Source organism: Athene cunicularia (genome assembly GCF_003259725.1).
Source record: "Athene cunicularia isolate RWA chromosome 5 unlocalized genomic scaffold, athCun1 chr5_part1, whole genome shotgun sequence".
NCBI classification, from domain to species: Eukaryota; Metazoa; Chordata; class Aves; order Strigiformes; family Strigidae; genus Athene; species Athene cunicularia.
In genome coordinates, this window is record NW_020799101.1 from 42663270 (window position 1) to 42686052 (window position 22783).

The 22783-nt window shown below is 46.9% G+C and overlaps 4 protein-coding genes across 8 annotated transcripts in view; 2 read left to right on the forward strand and 2 right to left on the reverse strand.

Moving 5' to 3' along the window:
* The window catches only part of ARHGAP1 (Rho GTPase activating protein 1), a 26622-nt gene extending 26083 nt beyond the window's left edge, over positions 1–539 (reverse strand). Inside the window, exon 1 of the mRNA XM_026849750.1 lies at positions 443–539. The gene's annotated coding sequence lies outside the window, so the exon portion shown is untranslated. The remainder of the gene's footprint in view (positions 1–442) is intronic.
* ZNF408 (zinc finger protein 408) lies at positions 450–2426 on the forward strand. The gene has a single exon (XM_026849748.1). The coding sequence runs from the start codon at positions 727–729 to the stop codon at positions 2368–2370; it is 1644 nt and encodes a 547-aa protein (XP_026705549.1). The 5' UTR covers positions 450–726; the 3' UTR covers positions 2371–2426.
* A 5422-nt stretch (positions 2427–7848) lies between these two features.
* F2 (coagulation factor II, thrombin) lies at positions 7849–18974 on the forward strand. 4 transcript variants are annotated; one of them, XM_026850085.1, is made up of 14 exons: positions 7849–8846; positions 9794–9957; positions 10956–10980; positions 11173–11220; positions 11715–11820; positions 11905–12035; positions 13690–13986; positions 14362–14472; positions 14736–14862; positions 15313–15480; positions 15796–15969; positions 16084–16262; positions 17818–17888; positions 18291–18974. In XM_026850085.1, exons 1-14 carry the CDS (start codon positions 8768–8770, stop codon positions 18432–18434), a joined length of 1824 nt encoding a protein of 607 aa, XP_026705886.1. In that variant the 5' UTR covers positions 7849–8767; the 3' UTR covers positions 18435–18974. The 4 variants fall into 4 exon arrangements, with proteins under 4 accessions (XP_026705886.1, XP_026705885.1, XP_026705887.1 ...); XM_026850084.1 differs by having other exon boundaries at positions 7849–9957; XM_026850086.1 differs by lacking the exons at positions 17818–17888; positions 18291–18974 and adding an exon at positions 17241–17763 and having other exon boundaries at positions 7849–9957.
* A 977-nt stretch (positions 18975–19951) lies between these two features.
* The window catches only part of CKAP5 (cytoskeleton associated protein 5), a 45131-nt gene continuing 42299 nt past the window's right edge, over positions 19952–22783 (reverse strand). The window contains exon 44 of one of the 2 annotated variants that reach the window (XM_026849396.1): positions 19952–22405. In XM_026849396.1, the coding sequence (XP_026705197.1) occupies positions 22151–22405 (255 nt within the window). In that variant the 3' untranslated portion in view covers positions 19952–22150. The remainder of the gene's footprint in view (positions 22406–22783) is intronic. The other variant, XM_026849397.1, reaches the window with a different exon arrangement.

Consider the following 22783-nt stretch of genomic DNA (forward strand, 5'->3'; position numbering starts at 1 on the left):
GCCCAGCCCGGGTGAAAGGAGCGGCCCCGGCGCTTCCCCCGGATCTCCCGGCGCCTTCGGCTGCGCCCGGCATCGGCGCGCTGGCCTCTTGGCCCCGAAGCCCCTCCGGGATCGTTGGCCCGGACCGGCGTCGGTCTTAAGAGCTAGCAGCCAAGAAAGGAGCGGGCCGCCCAGGCCCGTGCTGGTCACGATGATGCCGCCTAGAAATACTGCCTGTGAAACACTAGAAACGCTGCATGGGTACTGTCTGTGGTGAGAGAACAGAGGTTTCCCCCATCTTCCCCAATTTAAAAGAAAAAAAGGTCATCATCAAAGCAATGGTTTTCATGCCAGAGCCTTACGATTATTGCAGAGTATCAGTCTCCAGCATCCACGCTGGTCACGTTTCTCTGATCCAGCAGCAAACATTTCCTATAACAACAGTCGGCATTAATTCACCTACCGTGCTTTTGTGTTTGTGCAGGGGAGCCCGATGTCTCTGAGGTGGTAGCCGATGAAACCACAGTCCTCGATGTCCCCGCTGAGGTTAGCAGGCCAGCTGCCAAACATTTCCACAGGCTGCAAGAAGAGGAAAGCACAGCTTCCGAACATGAGCCACGGCAAGCCGAGGTGCTGAGGACCGAGAATTGGCACCTTGAGACCATCTCGACCGTTAAGGCCAGTGGTGGGTGCAAGGAAGAGTTGGGCAAGGCTGTGGATCCTGGATCTGTAGCAGAAAACGCAGAGATGGGGCATAAAAAGGCATGTCCAGGAGACCTGGACCTGTTATCGCCCTCACATGGGGTTGGACTCGGTGCTTGCATGGTTGGCGAGCCATGCAGAGTGCGTGCCCTGGCCAGCCAGCTCCAGAAGTGCCTGCAGAATGGGGGTGGCAGGACAGCCGGGCAGGAATCCCAGCAGCCCAACTGTCCTCCTGAAGGAGAGAGCATCGAGACTTGTGAGAAAGAGAGCAAAGGTCCCAAAGACTCCAGACTGGCATCACCAGAGCATGGGGGAAAGGGCCCACTGGAAGGGCCTGAGGGGCAGGAGGAGCATACGGAGCTGGTGGAGGGTCATTCTGGCAGCCCCGGCCCCCCACCAAAAGCTCTGCCCCCGCAGGACATGATCAAGCGCAGGTACCGCTGCGGGGAGTGTGGTAAAGCTTTCCTGCAGCTCTGCCACCTCAGGAAGCACCGCTTCATCCACGCTGGCCACAAGCCCTTCCTGTGCACTGAGTGTGGCAAGAGCTACAGTTCGGAGGAGAGCTTCAAGGCCCATATCTTGGCCCATCGGGGTGTGCGGCCCTTCCAGTGCACCCAGTGTGACAAGGCTTATCGCACCAAACGAGACTTGCAGGAGCACCAGGTCCTGCACACCGGCCAGCGCCCCTTCTCCTGCGAGGTGTGCGGCAAGGCCTTCGCACGCCAGCCCTCTCTCCGCATCCACAGGAAGATCCACCTGGCCGCTGGGAGCGGCCCGGCTGGCCCCAAGGGCTGCCCGTGTGCCATATGTGGCCGTCACCTGGCCAACCCCGGCTCCTTGCGCAACCATATGCGCCTGCACACGGGTGAGCGTCCTTACGCCTGTCCTTACTGCGGCAAGGACTTCCGACAGCAGAGCAACCTGCGCGAGCACCTCCGGCTGCACACGGGTGAGAAGCCCTACAAGTGCCGCTTCTGCGGGGACGCCTTCCCCAAGCTGCCCGAGCTGCGGCGGCACCTCATCTCTCACACGGGCGAGGCCCACCTCTGCACTGTGTGCGGCAAGGCGCTGCGGGACCCCCACACGCTGCGTGCCCACGAACGCTTGCACACAGGTGAACGCCCATTCCGCTGCGAGCAGTGCGGCAAGTCCTATACCCTGGCCACCAAGCTGCGGCGCCACCAGAAATCCCACCTGGCTGGCAAGCCCTACAAATGCGAGCTCTGCGGCATGGGCTACAGCCTTCCCCAGAGCCTTGCGCGCCACGCGCTCACCCACAAGTCAGAAAAGGACCCTGAGGAACTCACTGTGGCGGTGGCCTCGCTTGCTGTGGACCAGGAAGCGAGGGAAAAGCCTCAGAGGAAGGGCCGCCAGGTGGAGGTTGTGGCAGAACACACCTTGCCGATGGTGGAGGTGCTGGGGCCAGCGAATGAGGCTGAGCTGCTGATCGCAACCAGTGGTGGCTGCGTTGATACTTACCTATCTGGAGGCAGCTCCCCAGGGGCACACAGGAGGCCCGCTGGGCATTTGCCATCGACAAAGGACGTCGTTGAAATCACCATCTCTGAGCACAAGGACGAACGCGTTCTAGGGCAGGGTGAGGGCTCAGCGAGTGACGTGGTCATCGTGCAGGACGGGGTGGGCTTCGGAGCGGTGGCAGAAGTGGTGGAGGTGGAGACTGGGACATGACTATCCCAGCCTGCCCTGGCTGATCATCTCTGCTTATTAAAATAGGGTAAAAAAAACAACAAAAAAAAACCAAGCTAGTTTTATCTCTCTGTGGCAACAAGGCCCCGTGGCTCAGCCCCACGTGGAATTAGCAGTCTTGGAGGTAGCTGCCTGTGTAGACACGGGTCTATTGGTAGCTGCTCATTGGAGCTATGAGCCTGCACGTGCCACGTGCTGGGCCTGGTACAGGGAGGGCAATGGCTGCTGATGGGGTAACGTTTCGGAGAAGACACCCACAGCACTAATGAGCAGTGCTTCTGCTCTGCCTCTGTTACACTGTCAGAGGGTGACGGTGCACTGTGGGGAAGGCAGGAAAAGTCTCAGAGCAGCATCTTTGGACAACACCTTCTATCAAGTTTTTCTTTCTCTAATTAACTGTTGCCATTCAGACACTTTCCTGGGCTGTTACTCTTGGAGTTCAGCAGCAGTTCTGATTATTTGAAGGTGATGATGATGCCAGACATTACTGGGAAGCAGCTTCCCAAGTATTGACAAGGTGTGCCTGCTGTGGGTTTTTTTGAAGAGCGTTTTTCACAATTAGCAGAAGCAAAGCCCTGCCTTGGGGCTAAGGCTGAGTGTTCCTTCTCCACTGGCACCTGTTTTTCTTGCTGTTGGCTTCCTGGCCTCACAGTGACTGGACGGTCTGTGTGAGGACATGAAAGGACAGCTTGTGTCCCGCTGTGAGAACAGCATTGTGCAGTGCATGTTTCACCATCCCCAGGTAAGAGTTCAATAGTTGATCTCTGCATGCTCAGAAGAATTTGCCTTTCCCCTCCACGTTCAAGCTGGGTTCATTAATCTGTTTCCCCTGTTCTTTTTCTCACATTCTTGCTTCCTCTTTTCCACTTCTTTCCTGCTCCTGCACCAAAAAGCTAAAGGACAGCAACCACCCCAGCTACGCTCCAGTGTTAATACTGCTCAGTTTTTTCAGTGCTCGTTTACCAGCTGAGGCACGCTGAAGGAAATTGGTCCCGTTTCAGGAAGGAAGTGCACAGTTCCCAATGCCCCATGAACTTGACCTCAGAGGAAGAGACTGACAATACCAGACCTAACAGAGGTCTTTCAGACTTGCCTTCTCTGGGCACCCTTTTCATGTGTTATACAAACGCCGCTTTCATTTGCAGCACCCTCAGTTTTAGCTATTCTTGCTTTCTATCTTGTTTATCTTTAACATGTGCATTTCCCCAAAGAAGTTTTGCTTTGGGGCTTAAATTCTTTGGGCTTTTTATGCCCACTGTGCAAGAGGAAGGTATAGTGTCACTGGGGAATCATCAGGCACAGTTCCCTTTTGGGGTGCTGTGAATGCAGTAATGTGACAATCTGAAAAGCTGCTTTTTGTGGTTTCTACATTCAACTATTTCCATAAACTTTTATGATTGGTTTGCAGGCAAGGTGCTAGAGTCAGAGCCACGACACTGATGTCAAGTGAGGCTGGAAGGTGAATTCTGCTAATAGTATTTTTAGCCATTTTCTTTAAAGTCAGGGGGTGGATGAGCTCAGTCTTTGCCCTGAGCACTTGGAGAGAGACCAGCATGAGCCCAGGCGTGTGAGGGGGGTTTGTGTTTGAAGCTGCAGTGCTTCCTACTGCTCTCCCTTTGGTGCCTTTCCTAACTCTTGCAGTTTTCAAATATTGACACAGCTGCAAAGTGTTCTGGCTGGAGCTGGACTCCTGCGCTGTGTTTGAAGCATGTACCCACTGTCACAGCAGAACTGGGTGAGGAAGGCGAGCAACTAGGGAAAGCGAAGGAGAATCCAGGCCCCTGTTGCTTCATCCTCTGACCTGTGATTACCTTCTTTATTCTGAGATAATGGGAGAGAAAAAGCAGGAGGAATTATGAATTGGGAGTTCTTCACAGAAACATTCACCTAACAGTTGATCTGAGTAGGTAGGGGCAGGTCTGCGCCGTGCCGGCTAATCCTGAGGAGTCTATAGGTGACTCCCACTGGGCACCTGGTGATGATGTTGCCACCATGTCTTTGTCTTTATCTTGGGAGTGAAGCAGCATGTTCTTATGTGAACTACCTTTTGCTTGACAGGAAAATGATGAATAAAATTGTTTACTCCTAAGAAAATCCTATAAAAGTCCTGAAGACTGAACCTCAGCGTGGATGGGATCTGTGCAGTGTTCCGTGGCCTAGCTAGATACCTGTCTGATGCTGTACAACTGTGTGTTTGCAGCATCTGAAGGGGTGTAGGATTACATAATGCTATACCCTTTCTTGCACTATGTCAGTAAATGGTATTTTAATTAATACATTATGGGCTCTGAGTGCCTTTCTTAATGGAATCCATAACAAACACTTGCACCAATGCATTACATTTAGTGTGGCTGGCAGGATCCTGGTGAGAAATGCCTTACTGGAAAAAGAAGAGCGAGGAAAAGGATGGGTGCTTGCCTGGCAGCAGACACGTGGATCTCCTTGTTGGCTGGAAATTCATGAGCCCTCACAGCTTCAGGCAGCAAGCAGACAGGTCTTGTGGCTGGTGGGGCTTCAGCATGCTGGCAGGGCTTTGCCAGGGTTTCAGGGTGCTGCTGCAACGCTCTGCGGTTACAAGTGTGTGGGTCTGTCTGGTGGCTGGGGTCCTTCTTGCTGGCAGGGCCTCACCAGGTATCAGGCATGCACATAAACTTAAGTGTTATGCTTAAACTCACACCACAGCCAAGGTTCAACGCTTGGCCAACTTGTAAACTGGCTTAAACTTGACCAAGGTATTTGAATGAAAAGGCAGCAGCAGGCTGCAAGGGAAGGGGATGATTCTCTGGGTCCTGAAGTCCTCCCAGCTCAGCAGCTCCCCTGTCCTCAGGGACAGAGGAAGCCCTGTGTGAGGCAGTGGGGGATTCACCCTTTGTGATTGTATCCAAACTGTTACTGGTGATCAAGCTGTATGACTCACTTCAGGAACATATTTGGAAATACCCCAACTGTTGAACCAGCAAACTGTTTCCATCATAGAGCAGACAAAGGCCCAAGAAAACAGGCAAAGGCCAAACCCTCTACACTCTGCTCCCTGGAAGTTGGAAAAACAATTACATAGGAAATAAACACTTGCCAAAGGCTTTCTTCACTTAAAAAAGAAGAGTCAACTCATGGAGAGAGATCAAAATTCCCAGCTGTGTTGAAAACCCTAAATCTGGGAGGGTCAAGGTATGAACTCTCTTACCTTAAGAAAGAAAATAGCATCCATCACTTATGGGAGGGTGAAGGCAGAAAGAAAATGAAACAGTAAAAAGTTGCTTACAGTAGAAATGAACAGATGGAAGGGTTAAATGTTTGAGGGTGGAAGTCAAACCCCCTGCAGAGGTGATAGCTGATGCAGGCTGTCCTGCAGAGGCTAACCACAGGAATGGAGGAAACATAGGAGCTCTAGAAGTGCATTACAGAACAAGGCTAAAATGTGAAGGGCCAGTATCTTTAATTACTAACATTAGTTAGTAAATCCCAGGATGTAGTGAAAGTCTCCAATTATAATGCAAAACTAGTGTAAAGAAATAGTTGAAACTTAAGTGATGGATGTAACCTTGAGTAATCTTGAGATAAAAGGTTTGATCAGTTACAGTTAACAAACTAATGGCCCTGGTTCACAGAGCAAAAGAATGGCATCTGGAAAAGAAGCAGCCAGGCATAGTGACAGAATGGTTGGTTTCAGTTTTTTTAAACAAGTGCTTAAGCAACAGAATGAAAGTAGGAACCAGAACAGAAGTAACAAAGGAAGATGGCATAGGATATTGATACCTGTCTGACGATCAAGCTTAGCTGCTGTATTCTGGTGTTGTTTAAAATTCATCCTATATAATGCATGATACCACGGAAGATGCCAAAACCTTTCCTTGAAAGACAAAAAGATGGTAAAATATCAATGCATAAAAATAACAGCTGCAGTGTAAAGGCTGCCTGGTTATTATAAAGAAGAGACAGAGAGATATGCAGGAATATAAATTAAAAAAAAAAAAAAAGTGGCTGAGAATATTTGAAGCTCTTTCAAAGGGAAATAATCCGGTGAGCCACGTAACGGGTTGGTGTGAGAAGGTGCAGGCCAGTGCTGCACATACCACTTGCCTGCGGGATAAGCTTAGCTGGCTAAACTGAACTGGGGAGCCTGCAGATTGCTTCTGCTGGGCACCTGGTGATGATGCCACCACCATGTTCTTGTCCTTATCTTAGAAGGAAGCAGTATATTCTTATGTGAACATCCTTTTGATTGACAGCGGAAATAACAGAGTTGTTTACTTCCAAGAAAATCCTGTAAAAACCTTGAAGACCATGTCACTGGTGAACTTCAGCACAGGCACTATCTGCAGCGTGGCGTGGGCTGATGCTGTACTACTTGGTGTTCCCAGCATCTGAAGGGCTGTAAGGTTATCTAATGCTATCCCCTTTTGCCTGCTAATGTCATCCCTAACAAATGGCATTTTAATCAATACTTTACAGAGTCTGAGTGCCTTTCTTACTGGGATCCATAATGAACACTTGCACAGGTGCATTACACCTCGATAAAACACAGCAGCAGCATCTGTGTCTCCAATGGCTCCAACTGGGGAGTGGGCAGCAGTCTCCCAGCAGTGCTATTTCTTCCCTGCATTCACATCCATATGGGCTTGCTGAAAACAGCCCTGAGGTCCTTTGTCCCACCTGCAATGCGAGACCGAAACCAAATCATCATATAGAGAGTAAAGAAAGCGTCCTTGCTGCTATCCTCTTCTCCCTGTCAGCTGAGCAAGGCCGCCTGCGCACACAAACGTGGGGCTGTTTGTGCCTCCTCCCAGAGCGAGGGCCAGCGGTGGTGGCTGCAGTGTGGGACGGCAGCGGCTGATTTCACCACTCGCCCCAAACCTCTTCGCGCCCTGACGCCTCCTTTGGGTCCCTGCCTATGTGATCCGCGTACACGCTGCTTCCCCCTGCTAAGTAAGACGGGGCGTTTCTAGGGTTGTGCCTAGTCGGGCACACGCTCCTCCAGCCAGGGCATCTCCACCCAGGGCATCCCAGCCATTCCCAACGGTGTGTCTCCAAATTTCAGAGGGGTGTGTGGGGGTGAGAACAGGAGCTACTCTTAGATGAGGGAGGGAGCCTCTGCAACTGCTCTTTGTACCAGTGGCCACAGAGTCATTCCTCAGCTACCCAAATGCTAATATTTGCACTCCTTCTATCGAGATAAACATTACAGATGTATCTGCTGCACAGAGGCACAGCACAAAACATGCTCCCTGCTGGCAGAAAGCACTTTTTTGCCATGTGGCAGTTCCTGAGACTACCCCCACCCTGCCCCGCTTTCTGCTGGTTTCTCACACTGCCAATTTTCTGTTTGCTGTAGGAATCATTAGAGCTTTCCCAGCTCTGGTAGCACAGTTCTTGACTTATTAGCTGATGTCATGACATCTAGACTATTCCTGCCTCCCTGTTCCTGGAAGCCCTTGTTTTCCTGGCTGGTTTTGGGCATGCTAGCTCCTTGCTAGTCAGAGCTTCTGTTTCCTTTTGGATGTACTTTTGTATGTTCCACCGGGGTGGGAATAAAAGGGGCAAGCCCTGACTTCATTCCGCTTCACCCTCCTCCACTCCGCTGGGAATTGTAAAGCAGTGGGAAGTATGCACTGCCAATGGCATTGATGACATAACCGGGAGCAAGATTTAAATTCCACATGGGCTGTCACAAGCACTCCTGCTCCTGGGAGAAAGGGGAGACTTAAACTCTGTGTTCTGGTGCCAAAGTGACTGGGGATGAGCTTGCTGGTAACTGCAGGGAGAAGAGACCACTGGACTCGGGGGGGGGGGGAAGCAAGGGGGGGCTTGCAGCTAAAAAAAAAGAGGACTAGAAATGGCTAAGGAGCTCTCAAGCTCTCAAAGTCTGGCTGCACGCAAGGCTGCTAGATAGAGTACAGGTTCCGAGACAAGTCAGCAGGAGGGACCTGAGCCAGCATGGTGAGGAGGCAGCAACAGTGCCAAGAGCTGCACGGGAGCAGCGTGGCACTGAGGAAGAAGGAGCGAGCTGCTCTGGCTGGGGTGGCTGTGAGCTGGCAGTCTTTGCTGTGCCAGCCCGAGTTGGCCCTGGGACAAGCTTGTCTTCTCGCTCCTCACGCCATCTTCCCTGTTATGAAATGGGATGCTAATATTTAGTCCTATGGGGATCCAGAAGACATTTTGCTTAGCTTCCACCAATTAGGTTAGAACATGAAGATGCCCTGAAGGGAGGGAGAGATGCCAAGAGAGGAGGGATAAGAGGAGCCTCAGTCCCACTGTCCCTGACACACCACGACCTCTGGAGTCCTGTTTCTTCATTCTGGTTCAATATTAACCCAGCGGGGGCTGTGACTCCACTTATTCCACTCCATTTGCACTTCCCCTGTAGCCAGGGCTGTACAGCATGGCGCACGACAAAACCAGCATACTGAGGGGCCTGCTCTTTTCCAGCCTTCTGCACCTCACACTGAGCCATGCCGGAGGTAAGACTCAATGCACAGGGGGAAGGACAGTACCAGTGGGTGACAGGAGGAAGAAAGCTGGGGTTATTTCTCTCCAGGGGTAAAGCCAGTGGCAGGCTTTCTTGGTAAGGCAGGAAGACCTTCTAAAAGCTTGAAGTTGGGAGTGAAAGGGTGCTGAGCATAGGGTGAGGATAGGGCTTTTCTGCACAGGAGCATGATGCAGCAGCATCCAGCAGCTGGTGACAAGAGCTCAGTGGATTTTGTGGGTCACCTGGGAGATGGTGGGGAAGAAGAATGTGGGGCTCAGTCTAGGACCATGTGGAACACAACTGTGGGCTTTTTTGGGCTAATGTTCCTCAGTTGACCTGGCTGGCTACAATTCTCCATAGCCTCCCCAGGTGCCCCTTATCTAAACTTTAGGTCATACGCAGTATGCTGCCTTCCTGCTGACTGCTCCTTTTCTCTTATCAGAGCCTCTAACTCACCTATATTTTCTTAATATGAGATTAGGTTCTCTCTGACCCACTGCTGTGTAGGGGCAGACCTGTCTACAGGTCTCAAATCAGGGTCTCTGAACAAGAAGATGGAGCCAAGCTGTGCCTATCACAGCAGTCTGAGGTTGGCAAGACAAAAAGACAGTGGCTGGCAGGGAGCATTAGCAGGCTCCAAGTAAACAAGCCTCTACCTAACTGCAAATGAACAGAGCAGCTTTGCCAAGGATAGCACAGGATTCCTGTCACTTCTGTTGCCTAAGTGACGTGATCTCTAAGGGAGGAATTATAGACAAACTGCTCTGATCATCAGGTGTAGACCTGAGAAGGCATCTCCCCTCTCTATGGTGCACTGGGAGAGGCTGGGCTTTGGGATCACCACGTCAGTGGTGTGTGATTTTTGGAAACTGCAAGGGGAGAAAAAGGGGCCCTCCCACTGCGAGCACCCCTTTGACTGGCAGTGTTCTGACCCGGTAGTTTTCCTGGAAAAGGGGCAGGCACTGTCACTGCTCAAGCGCCCACGACGTGCCAACAAGGGATTTTTGGAAGAGATGCTTAAGGGAAACCTGGAGCGAGAGTGCCTGGAGGAGATATGCAGTTATGAGGAGGCTTTTGAAGTCCTTGAATCCACCGTTCAGACGGTACGTACGGGTGTCCCAGGAAACATCCCCTCAGCCAACCCCTGCAGTGAGAGACCAGCAGGTCACACATGCAGCCAGGGGCTGGGGTCCTAAGACTCAATTCTGTGAACCAAAGAGGAGGGCTGATGCATATGGTCCCAGGGAGAGCTCAGGCTTTCTTAGGGAGTTTCCCTCCTGGAGCTACTCCAGGGAATGTAGCTCGAAGCTCAAGTTCTTTTCCCTCTCTCTATTTTAAGCTTGAAGTGAAAAGGAGAGAGTCTTCCCATCAGTCCTGAGTTGCATCTTCCACTAATTCAGTGTGGTGCCGCACATATTGGAACTGCTGCAGTCCCAGACACTCACTGGAGACCTGGCTTAGCAACCAAACAGAGCGCAGGTGCCTCAGGCTCCTCTGAGGAGAAGCTTTTGTGAAGTTCGTCCCTTCTGTCTTCCAGACTCACTCTGCTAAATTTGTTCTGCATCCTTTGTGGATTTGCTGCTAGCCCCAAGGCCAGTATCCAGTGCTGAATTCCATACCCAAGGATACAACAGTAAACAGATCAACAGTTAGGAGTCTAAGCCAGCAAGATACAACCTCTGTGGAGTATTTCTAAAGCAATAGCCCCAAGGCTGCACAGCAGAGATGTAGATCTAAAGAGCTGAGCAATATCTACTTCTAAGGAACTGTGGCCTTAGAAGTTCTAGGTTTAGCCCCTTGGACTTCTGCACTGTAGCCCAGGCTCCACTTCCTCTGCAGGTTGATGAAGGTTGTAAGCATCTCTTTGGTCTTCTTAGAAACAACAGTATTCTCTTGATTCCTGAGTCTGATGAGTGGGAATGTGGTTTTTTTTAATCTGTTTTTGCTTCATTGGACTCTGTAGTAATTGATATCAACAGAGCAAGGTTAGTTGTTCCATTTGTTGTGATGAGGCATTCTACTGGTTTGAATTGCAGCAGCTAAGCAAGGTCTGATGTCTCTACTCTTAAATATATAATTTTTTAAATTTTTGTTTTTACAGGAGGCATTTTGGTCAAAATACCAAGGTAAGTTGCTTCAGGTCTTGCAGGCACAATGCACTGTCCCATCCTGGAGAGATGGCTCCCTACCCTCCTATAACAGCTCACTTTTCAGGACAAAGCACTTGTGTTTTGTCCCTGGATGATAAACTGTCTCAAACTGTGAAGTTTATTGGGATTCTGTTCATATAATTTGTTTCTTTCTTCTTATTTTGCTAGTATGTCAGGGCCTGAGAAATTCCAGGACAGTTCTGAATTGTTTAGAAGGTAAGAAATTCATGTTGACCTCAATCTCCCAGATAAAGTGAGTGCCAGGAACTTCTTCCTGCAGAGTTTGTAAGGAAAAAAAATTAAAATCTAAAGTTGGTGAAGCCATCTGATTAGAAAGAAAAACAGCAGAAGGGGAGTTTGAAATTCCTTTCTTCCACTTTATTTCCCCACTAACCCTTTCACAAACAGCCTGAGTCCCCCACTGAAACAGCATGGGGTAGGTATCCTTCTCCTTGTGACACAGCCCGGTGTCCCCAAGGCCAGCCTCGCAGAAGGGCTCTGACCTGCGCCTATAGCCAAAGCAAAGCACAGTCTGATGAGGCAGAGTGAGCTTAAGCTGTGTGCTCTTCCCAGCCCATGAAGAGAACAGCTGTGCTTGTGCAGGCTCACACAGGCAGCAAAAGGGATTTGTGGGATGGTACCATTGGCCTTGAAAAACGCGGCATCCACTGCTACTGGCCCTGGCTTACACCATGTTGGGATTTTGACAGGTAACTGCTCTCTTGGTCTGGGCCAGAACTATCAGGGGACAATTAGCCACACCAAATCAGGGATTGAGTGTCAAGTGTGGACAAGCAAATATCCACATATACCTAAGTAAGTCCATCTCCCATACACCCCTAAAGGGTTCTCCAGGGTGTTTTTCCTTCCTTCCTAGCCTAACCAGCTTTTTTCTCACAGAGTTAATGCCACCATTTATCCCAACCTCATTGAGAACTACTGCAGGAACCCAGACAGCAACCCCAAAGGCCCATGGTGCTACACTCGAGACCCAACGGTGGAACGGGAGGAGTGTCCCATCCCAGTGTGTGGTATGCCTCAGCACTACACCCCAGCAAGCCCCTCACTGGCCGGGGACACTGTGCTGAGACTGATACTGAATGTGTCAAGGAAAGGGAGAGGGTTAGGAGGAATCTTACATGAACAGAGGTCAGTCAGAGAAGAGGAGCTGTGTCTTAAGGGTAAAGGAGCTGAGGACAAAAAGTCAATGAGTTGCCCATACATCTACCTTAGCTAAATTCCTCAAGTGTGCTGTCTTCTCTAGAGTACAATAATCTATATCTAAATTAAATCTGGTATCAGCAGTCCCCTGGAATCTACTACAGTTTTGACAGTCAGAAAGACCCCAAAATTGGGGCTCAGCTCTCTCTAATTTGTGTCAGCAATGAGTCATACTGGGTATTTTTTTTGTCTGAATTCCCACCTTTAGGACAAAACCACTACAGTTTGTGCTTGATTGCCTGCCTTAATGTTCACTCATAAGGAGGGGTACAGTTTAACACCCACAGTCTCAAGAAAAGAGAGGATACCCTTCTCTTATTATTGTACTTAACAGGATGGAGAACAATTACCCTATACTTGTATCTCCCTATTTCTTCACAAGTCTCCCCTGTGGCTTGGCCTCCATCTCAGAAGAACTGGTAGAAAGCAGAAAATCTTCTCACAGCAGAAGTTTCTCTTCCAAAAGCAGAGACTAGAGGCAATGACTCTTATAAGTGAAAGTCAGAGAGGTCAGCAACCATTTTGACCATGGGGTGTTTTGAAGTTTTAAAAATCATTACCAGTGCCCTGATCTTCAAGATGGCAAACTGGAAAGAGATACTGCTCTGCTTTAGGGTGATCGGGCACCAGTATTATCTCTGTTCACTGGTTAGTTTCTGACCTTGGGCAGCTTACTGTTACACTTACACGGATACAGCAGGACTAGAAAAGCCTTGGTTTTGTGCACAGTTCCTTTGCAGTTATGTTGATGATAAGTCAATCTCACCCAGAAGCAACCTCACCAATTCAGGTGAATGCTACTTGCTCAGTGGCTGTTGTGACCTTGGTTGAACAAACAGAGGGTGTCTCTGCACAAGAGGATCCCCCCAGTGTACAAGGAGAAGGCAGCCTCAGGCCAAGCAACTGCCACAGAACAGATTAGCTGGTGCCCACTCCCTCAGGTAATGCTGTTTAAAGCTTGAAGCCATTAGGACACTTGCAATATAAAGTGTGGAAAGTCTGGCAGGAAAAATTTTCTCCTATCATTAGACATAGGAACATTGGTAACAGTTAAATTTGCTATTTTAGTAGAATATCACAGTAAAAGGCTCCTGCAAATATAGTCCAGTTGCGCATTAAAGAAAAAGGCATTGGAGGCTTAACGCAACAGCATGACAATGCCTGAGGCACATACCTATCCCTTGAGCTGCTTCTCAGAGATACTCCAGAACAGAACACAGTTATCCCAGAGAGAAGCATGAGGAATAGTGCCAGCCCCACCTTACCTCCTGTTGAAAGAACCACCTCTGACACTGCAATATTGTAGAGGGCCACCACATGCATGCAAGCACGGTGGGAGCTCCCAAACATAATGGGATGTCCCATGGAACTCTGGGCAGCAGTAAAAGGGGCTCTGGTGCCATTTGCTAACAGTACTTCTGAGTGCAAAGTTATGACTTAAATCACAGCTCTCTGTTTTTTCAGGTGAAGACAGGACAACAGTTGAATTTATTCCACGGGTGACACCACCAGCCCCGACAGAACCCTGTGAACAAGAGAAAGGCATGCTTTACACTGGGACCCTCTCAGTCACCATGTCTGGAGCAAAGTGCCTGCCCTGGAACTCTGAGAAAGCCAAAGAGGTGCTCCACGGAAAACACATTGACCCAGAGGTGCAGCTGCTCGAGAATTACTGTCGGAATCCAGACAGAGATGATGAGGGTGTCTGGTGTGTCACAGATGAACCACCCAACTTTGAATATTGCAATCTGCACTACTGCGGTGAGAAGCCTGCATTGGTTTGGGTAGGCACACTTGTGAGGCAGTAACAAACAAAAACGTGTGACTAGGGGGAAGCGCTTGGCCTGGGAGGCAGAGACAAGGAAGTACATGCACCATGCACATGGATATCCCGTTTGTCCAAATATCACATGTACTAACCTGCTGTATGTGTATAGAGCTGTTACATCTCTCAGGTGTTCTGTTCTCCCTGAAAGCTCACAACAGCAGACAAGGAGCATTAAAAAAAACAAACAGTGGTCTTAAAACATCCTTCCTTCACCAGAGCCACTGTGTGTGGAAAGGAACATTTATATTGCTAGTAATTATGGGAACCGCAGCCAGGCCTTTTACCATGTTTGTCTTTGTCTCTCTCAGACAGCTCGCTAGAGGATGAGAATGAACAGTTGGAGGGAATATCAGGACGCACTGTTTCTCAAGAGTTCAAAACCTTCTTTGATGACAAAACTTTTGGTTCAGGTGAAGCAGGTGAGCAAAAACTCTAGATAGAGTGTCACAGTTTGTAGAAAAGCTGCAGCTTCTTCCCACAGGGCACTCACTGTCCCTCAGAAACACCAGCTTGCCAAATGCTGTCAGAAGGAGGAGGAGATATTTAAATTCCTTGAAGGACCCTCAGAAGTCAATCTCCAGCTAGTAGGCACTTCCTTCCTAGGCTCTTCCAGCTTAACATGCTGACTGCAGACAACTGTGAATCAGGTAGAGTAACAAAGCCAGATTGTCTGTTTTTTCAGACTGTGGCACTCGTCCTTTATTTGAGAAGAAAAAGGTAATGGACAAAAGTGAGAAGGAGCTGCTGGAGTCCTACATAAGAGCCAGAGTTGTCCATGGGGACGATGCAGAAGTTGGCAGCTCCCCCTGGTAAGGATTATCTTTGCATAGCCCTTCATAGGGAATTGTGTCTCTCTTCAGTTCAAGCAGGGCTCTCCCAGCTCAGGCAGCATGCAGACATTACAGCTTCTAATCAAAGCTGTTCCAAGTGGCTGACAAGGCAGTATTATACAGCTGGAAACTCTCCTCTTGAGCCAAGTATGCAACTACCTGGGAAAGTGAGAGTGCTGGTGTGTTTTGTCTTTGTCTCTCCTCCTTCCCAGCTTTGCTAGAGCAGGGAGGATGAGAAACCTCCCCAGGTGAAGGAAATGGGGTAAATGGCTTACTACATAGAATATACATGTCTAGGGAAGACTTCTGCTAGAGCACCATGTATGCTGTTGTCTTTGTCAGTATAGTGCCATGCCCTTCCCTGCTCACTGTACAACACCAGCCAGCCATGCCTTTAGGGCTGCTAAATCTTTCTCCCTCGTCTCTCAGGCAGGTGATGCTCTACAAAAAGAGTCCTCAGGAGCTGCTGTGTGGTGCCAGCCTCATCAGTGACAGCTGGGTCTTGACTGCTGCTCACTGTCTTTATTATCCACCCTGGGACAAGAACTTAACTACAAACGACATCTTGGTGCGGATTGGCAAGCACGCAAGAACAAAGTAAGTGCCTGGATGAAGTGAGAATGAACAAGCCTTCCTCTTGGAGTGATGAGACACAATGAGGTTGGACTATCATTCCAAGAAAACACTCACAGCCTCTCAATAATGGGATCTATGGCAGCTGTCATTTGCTGCTCTTGCTGATCCTAGAGGTTAAAGTGAAAGGGAAGGCAGAAACATGGAAAGTTTAAAGGGGCACTCCAGTGTAAAGAAAGTACTGTTTCAGAGGGTATAAAGCACCTGAGAGTGTCATGAACCCCAGAAGACTCTCAGTTGCTACTGTACAGGGAGTTCTTTCCTTCATGACTGTTTCAGGTATGAAAGGAATAAAGAGAAAATTGCTCTGCTGGATAAAATAATCATCCATCCCAAATACAACTGGAAAGAGAACATGGACCGAGACATTGCACTCATGCACTTGAAGAGACCCATCATCTTCAGTGACTACATCCATCCTGTCTGCCTGCCTACCAAAGAGGTCGTGCAGAGGTGAGGAGTGTCCCACAGGCTGAAAAACAGTCTTCTACAAAAGCCTCCTTCAGGCCTTCAAAAAAAAAAAGACAGAAAAAGATGCCTTGATTATACTCATGCTTCCTTCCACAGGCTGATGCTGGCAGGTTACAAAGGGCGGGTAACTGGTTGGGGAAACTTGAAAGAAACATGGGCAACTAGCCCAAGCACCCTCCCCGCAGTTCTGCAACAGCTCAACGTGCCCATTGTACATCAAGGTGTCTGCAAAGCATCCACCAAAGTTAAAGTCACTGACAACATGTTCTGTGCAGGTAAGTAGCACTGCAGGCACCAGGCCAACTTGCCTCAGAAGACAGACAAGGGCTCTGAGCTCCTGGCAGGGCTCACACAGCAAGGTAACTTTCTGATAAATTTGCAAGTGACCTCCGTAAGAATAATTTTCCTATGAGAAGAACTTTTCAGCTCTCAGATAACACGAAGGCTAGAGAATGTAAAGCTATGAATAAAGTTTGTAACACCAGGCTAACCAGCCTAATAGCACCACTCTGCTACATATCAGCAACAGCTGCCTGAAAGCTAAGACAAAATATTATCTTTTAACTCAGATGTAATTATCTTTTCACCAGTATATGGAAGAGTTCAGTGACTTCCTAAATTAAAGGCTACATACCTGTTATCCTACACAGTAGCCAAGCCACCCCTTCTTCTCTACTAGCTTGTCTCATACTCTTGGAGCCTATTCATACTTATGCCCACAACTTTTGCGGCAACAGGCTCCACAGATTAGTTATGCACGTGTGAAAAATATAATTCCTCATGTTCTGCTAAATTCCATAACAAATTTGAAGTAGTACACATTTATACTCATAGCTTAAGAAAAAATATTTCTTCTCCATGTCACATGCTGTTTTATGGGCCCTTTACTGTCACTTCTTTTCCAAGCCGAGACGCATTTATTTAATCTTTCCTAATACAGAAGGTATTCTGTACTTCCAGTAATCCTTGTTGCACCTTCCTCTCTCTCTTCTGGCACTATACTCTTTTCAAAAGAGATTAGAAGTGAACACAGAAGTCAAGATACAAAGACACTATGGATTTATGTACCAGTTTAATACTTCCTACTGTATTCTTCATTTGTGCAGACCATCAGTTCCTACAAGCAAGTCACCAATGATTTTTGGCTGAGTTTGTGCTGTGTGCATCTAACACCACATATGATTGCTTGAGTTAGGATGGAAGCCAGTTTCATGAATATAATGATAATAATGTTCTTATGCTTTCTTTTAGAGACAAAATTCTTGAAAAATAGCTCAGATGCAGACACACAGCAGAAAAGAGGAAAATGCAAAGATACTGTCTAGTGCATCAGGAATTCAAGTGAAATCTCTTTGTTCTTCATAGCAAGATTGTGGAAAGACAGTCAGTTTGGGGAGAGAAAGAACAGAGCCTGCAGAATGACAGGAAGGTGAAAGTGAGGATGGCAATGTGTCTCTATAGTAAACAATTAAAGAACAGGGTACATGGAATATTACACACAAGTTTCTGCAAAAAGAGAAAGGCACAGTAGCTCGAGCTACAGCTGTTGAACACAATGGCAGATGACAATAACTGTAATTCTAATGAAGGAAAACAAGAATGAGAGCACAGAGGGTGGAAGACTATAGTGGATTCAGGAATGCTAAAAAGACAGAAGCAGAGTTAACTGTTTTACATAAAAAAAACCCAAAGCAGTTTTCTAAATTTAATAGTTGGTAGCAGCAGTAAGAAGTCTCATGGCTCTCACAGTGTATGCAGCAATACTTCAAAGATGGCCAACACCAGACACTCCCCCTACAGCTAAATGTCCTACTTTTTTCTTGCCTGTAGGTTACAGTCCTGAGGACTCAAAGAGAGGAGATGCCTGTGAAGGGGACAGTGGGGGACCTTTTGTAATGAAGGTATGTTCAACAAGTTCAAGCTCATAAAACAGGGAGCTAGGTTTGTGCTGTGCTGAACCTTCCTAATAGTCTGAAAAATGGCAGCAGAGATGGATACTGCTGAGCAGCTGAAGCAAACCCATCTCATGCCCAAGCTGAGCAATCCAGATGAATCCTGCAGTCATCCAGCCCCATTTCTGTACTGAGTTCACAGCATGTACAGGGATCAGCTGCAGAATGCATGAGCGATGGCCAATTCTCACTTAGAGGTTTAAAAGAAGAGATAAAACTACTCCAACAAGCTATGTTATTGAGCAGATGAATTCCAAAACAGTATCCATCACTAAACAGGCTGGATCAGAGACAAGGCTTAGATCTGTAAGTCTCTTGCTCCTTATGCTAATCCCCTTTTTCTTTGCTTAGAACCCAGATGACAACCGTTGGTATCAAGTTGGAATAGTTTCATGGGGAGAAGGCTGTGACCGAGATGGCAAATATGGATTTTATACTCATGTATTCCGCCTGAAAAAGTGGATCCGAAAAGCCATCGAAAAACATGGGCAATAGAGGAAGTGTTTACCTTGCTTGCTCTGTTTTGCTATAATGCTCCACTTCTTAAAAACGTAAGCATAGAAGATGCTGAACTAAAATAGTTATATCCTTACAGCTCGACAAAGGAAAATGCTCTCCTTTGAAAATAAAAGTTCTCAAACCCATCTTCTTCCTTTTGTTCATGCTGAGTTTAGCTGCACTTGCATCTAAGTCATCAGAGGAGCCAGGAGTACCAGCAGAACAGCACTAGTTATACTGATAATTACCTGCTGCACTTCAAACAATTCTCCTCCATTCTATGAACTATAATCAACCGATTTTAGAGCTCAGGTGATGGCCTTAAGTCACAGTAAGCACAACTGTGCCCTCGGGCACTGTCCATTTTCCCCGTTCAAGTCAACTCATTTTCTGTTCTAGAAATTAAGCCAAGAACGTACTGCAGATAATCACCCTGCAGTAACCATGGCATTACACAAAACGCCAATACCAATGTCAGAAGTGAAGCAACTCTAACCTGTTTTGATAAGACAGACATTGTTCTCAGCTACTATAGCAAATACCATCATCACTGTTTGCAAGGTCAGCACCTCAAGTAGTTACAGATGCCAGCTGTATGCAAGTCATCCTACAGAGTACGGGCTTGAATACAGTAAGTGGCACTTCCACTACTGTAGGGCAGTAACTTTCTACATGGCAGGAGGTGCTGAGTTCTCAAAGTGTACTTTCCACCTGCATAGCAAGATTCAAAAGGAAGCAATGCATGCACAGTCACTATCAAAGGGCCTCTTGAGGGAAGCATCCTGCACTCTCTCTTTGGTTGTCTTATAAAGTCTGTTTAGGGGTTATCCCCAAAAGAAACTTCAGTTCTTTCACAAACTCCTCTTCAGCAGCAACTTACGGTCCACCGACACAGCAGTACAGCTGTAAACACGTATTCTTGACTAGCCAATTTGTTCAGTCCAACTTTCTCTTAAAAGTAATCATGACATGTGGAAACTGTCCTTGCTCCCTATGACACCATATTCCTAAACTCCTGATTCACAGTGCCATCGAGTCACAATAAAATGTCACTGTTGCCTGTTTCTGTGCTTCACAGAGTATATCAAGAAGCAGAGTGACTGTGTTGAAAAAGTGAGAGTAGAAGTAACTATCTGAAATTAGCTGGATATAGACAAAGTCATTGCTAAGTTACTGTCTGGCCACCTCCTTGAAGGTGGCTCATGTAGGAAGCAACTTGAAGACAGCCCAATTTGATTGCCCAAAGAAAGCGTAAAACAAACCTCTCAAAAACATCTGAAGAACAAAACCACAAGAGCTCAAGTTCTACAACTCTAAATTTAAAGTCACTGATAACCACAGGCATTGGACACTGAAAAAGTTTAGCCCTTCTAATGTTTAAATTTTTAGCCTCACCCTTTCACTGCTATCTAATAACCTGTGAGAAATTGCATATCTAAGAAGGCAACCAGGACCATACAGTTTCTGAAGTAAGTGACTTAATACTGACTTGTTACAAACAATACAGAGGAATCATTTTTAAAATTCAGTTTAATGTTATTTAAATATTGTCTGGGCTAAAGATTAGGCTTTATTAATTTATGTGCACAAGTTTTAGTTCAGAACTCCCAGGATATTGAGTCCAACCAAACACTACAGAGACACAGGGCAAAAAACTCATTCATAGTAAGCAACTATATCTTCTGCTACTCAATTATTCCTGTATTTCACTTCCAATTCAGCTTCAAATTTAAAATAGCTGTATGCAGGTTTGCAGGCATTGCTGTTTTAACATCCTGAGCTAATTAACAGATAGCTCTTCAGAACATCTGCCAGACATGATAAAGGAACATATAGATTAATTTCAGCATCAGTGAGTTTTAAAAAGCAGCTAGTAATCAAGAGGTAGTGGCAGTAACTCTAGTGCCAGCCAACACAACGCATTCATAAACAGCCCCAGTTTAAGTGTGCAAAACTTCAGCACTTACCAATAAGGGCCAAACCTCCACTTGTCACACGGCTCTGTTCCACAAGAAAGTGCATGCCCACTTCAGGTTAGGAGAGGAGACTGCGACTACAAAATCGAGGTGGTGGAGCAACAAATGGCATTGTGTCAATTGACACAGGATGGAGAACACTCGTGAGTCACCTGCTATTGCAGTGTACAAACTTGCTATAAGCACCAAGCAGTATTACATCAACTGCAACCCCAGCCCAGGGGGCCTGTAATAGGACGGTTTCAGCCATTTGCAAAAGCTCTGGCATAGATCTGTCGTACAGGTACTAATTTAAAGCCACATTTTTACTGTAATCAGGCAAGATAGTTTCAGTAACGGCCTTAATGCAGAGACTGCTGGTCCACAGAGCAAACAACAAAAGCAGCAGTTACAAGGAACAGATTAAACTCTGGAGCAAAACTGTGCTATTTTAAGTCTGCCTGTCCAACTCTTCAATAACTCTGTTCTAGCTATAGAACAGATGTGCCGTTTATGCTCCACAACCAGTTCTCACATGGAAGTGCAGTAGTAAGGTGAAAAACACATCACCTCCCTAGAGATGAAAGGGCTAGAAAGGCTACGAGCGCATCTCAATCTCCATACTTGTAGCTTCTGAAAAAGGCTAAATCGGAAGACACCTACCAAAAAAAGCAAAAAAAAAAAAAGCAGTGGCTACAGCTTTTGCAGACTAGCACTACCGAGTGTCTTAGTTATACAAAACAGTAGTTTACTGACATCAGATGTTTAAGAGCAAAAAGAATGTGGTGGTGAGGTCTACCTGCACTTGAAAACTGCATGAGGAAGACTGTTAACCAAATGAATTCAGGATAAATGAGTCCACTGACTGCACATCACTGCTAATCTATTCCATATCAACAGCAGCAGGCTCCCTCAAAGAAAGCATTTGTACACAGATGGGACTATGCTTAATCTGGGTAAAGGCATCACAAGGACTAGGTAATTTAAAATAAGCATTTCAGCAAACTAAGTATTCTCAACTTACTCTCAAATTACAGAAACATATTCCAAAACAAAAAACAACTATATGAAAAATGCACTACTGCTCACAGAAGAGTGCAAAGTCTCAGGACTGCACTCACAGATAGTATATATTCACTCATCTTCCTCAGAACATATCCAAACCCCAAGGTCCATGTCAAGAATAGCTTAGTTCAGTTTCTAGATGCCCAGTCACTAACATTCAGGAATAGAGAGTGACTTCTCTAACCAGCAGTCACTGCTGTTCCTACAGAGGCTGGTATAGTTAATGCAAACTTTATTTACAAAAGACACTTAAATTAGTTACTTCATGCCATGTGTCCATACAGAATCAACAGTTCAAGGATTACATGGAGAAGAATTCACAAAATTAAAAGTGAAATCACTAAAGATCTTCTAAGAGTTAAGAACTAGGAAAAGATCTTAAAGACAATTTTACAAATAAAAAAACAAGTTATGAGAAACTAGTCTGAGCAAGAGGATGGTTGTTTACAGGTCTGTACACTAAAACTAATACACAGACAGCCTTCTATTGTCAAAGAGATGCTCACTGAGAAGCAGAGTATGTACAAATACTTGTGCCACAATGACTCAACCCCCCAAAATCCACTGTATTATACATAAACCAGTTTGTATACATTAGGCCTAAATGAGGCCATTTAACTATGAAGACTTCTAGTTTAGTAAACTAAAGCTGAAGACAGCCCAAGCAACAATGATGCTGTCTCTCTCGCATCTCTATTTGCGACTGCTTTTTATTCTCTCCAATCTTTTTTTCAAGTCATCAATATTAGCTGCTGCAGAAGAGGGTGAAGCCAGGGTAGTTCCAATGCCAGATGAATGAGTCTGATTGGAGTCCAGGTCCAGATGTTGGTACTGCTCCCGTGACTCACGGAGCTGGGAGAGCTTACTGTGAAGCATATCTGTAGAGGATGCAACCGTAGGGAGGGCTGGTTTAGAGAGCAGAGATGTCAGAGGTGGTCTGTCTTCCTGCTACAGGGGAGAAAAGTGGAGTGTTAAGACAGACAGTGGCAAAAGGAGTACAAACCATAATCAGTGGCTTTTCATCTTCACAGGAAACACTAAAGACACAGGGAAGGGAAAAAGCAATACAATGCAGGTGATCTGGAGTGATAAAGTCAGTTGCCATCAAAGCCAGAACCATGCAAAGCTAACTGCAATACTCCATCCCTATCATTTAAGCAGTTCACGTTTAGCTTGATGTCTGGAGGAACACAAAGGAACTGCAATCTTTAAAGATCAAAGATTCACAGAAAACCAGTGTTTTACTGAGATGGCCTGCTGCAGTCTTGAACAGCCTGAATTCATGGAGGAAAGTCCATGCCTACGTGCAGCATCAACAGCCAATTA

Coding starts and splice junctions, on each gene's coding strand:
- F2 (XM_026850084.1), top strand. CDS start 9,661: ATGGTGCACTGGGAGAGGCTGGGCTTTGGGATCACCACGTCAGTGGTG. Junction 14,473..14,735: donor TTTTGGTTCAGGTGAAGCAG/GTGAGCAAAAAC, acceptor CTGTTTTTTCAG/ACTGTGGCACTCGTCCTTTA. Junction 16,263..17,817: donor TGACAACATGTTCTGTGCAG/GTAAGTAGCACT, acceptor TCTTGCCTGTAG/GTTACAGTCCTGAGGACTCA.
- ZNF408 (XM_026849748.1), top strand. CDS start 727: ATGGGGCATAAAAAGGCATGTCCAGGAGACCTGGACCTGTTATCGCCC.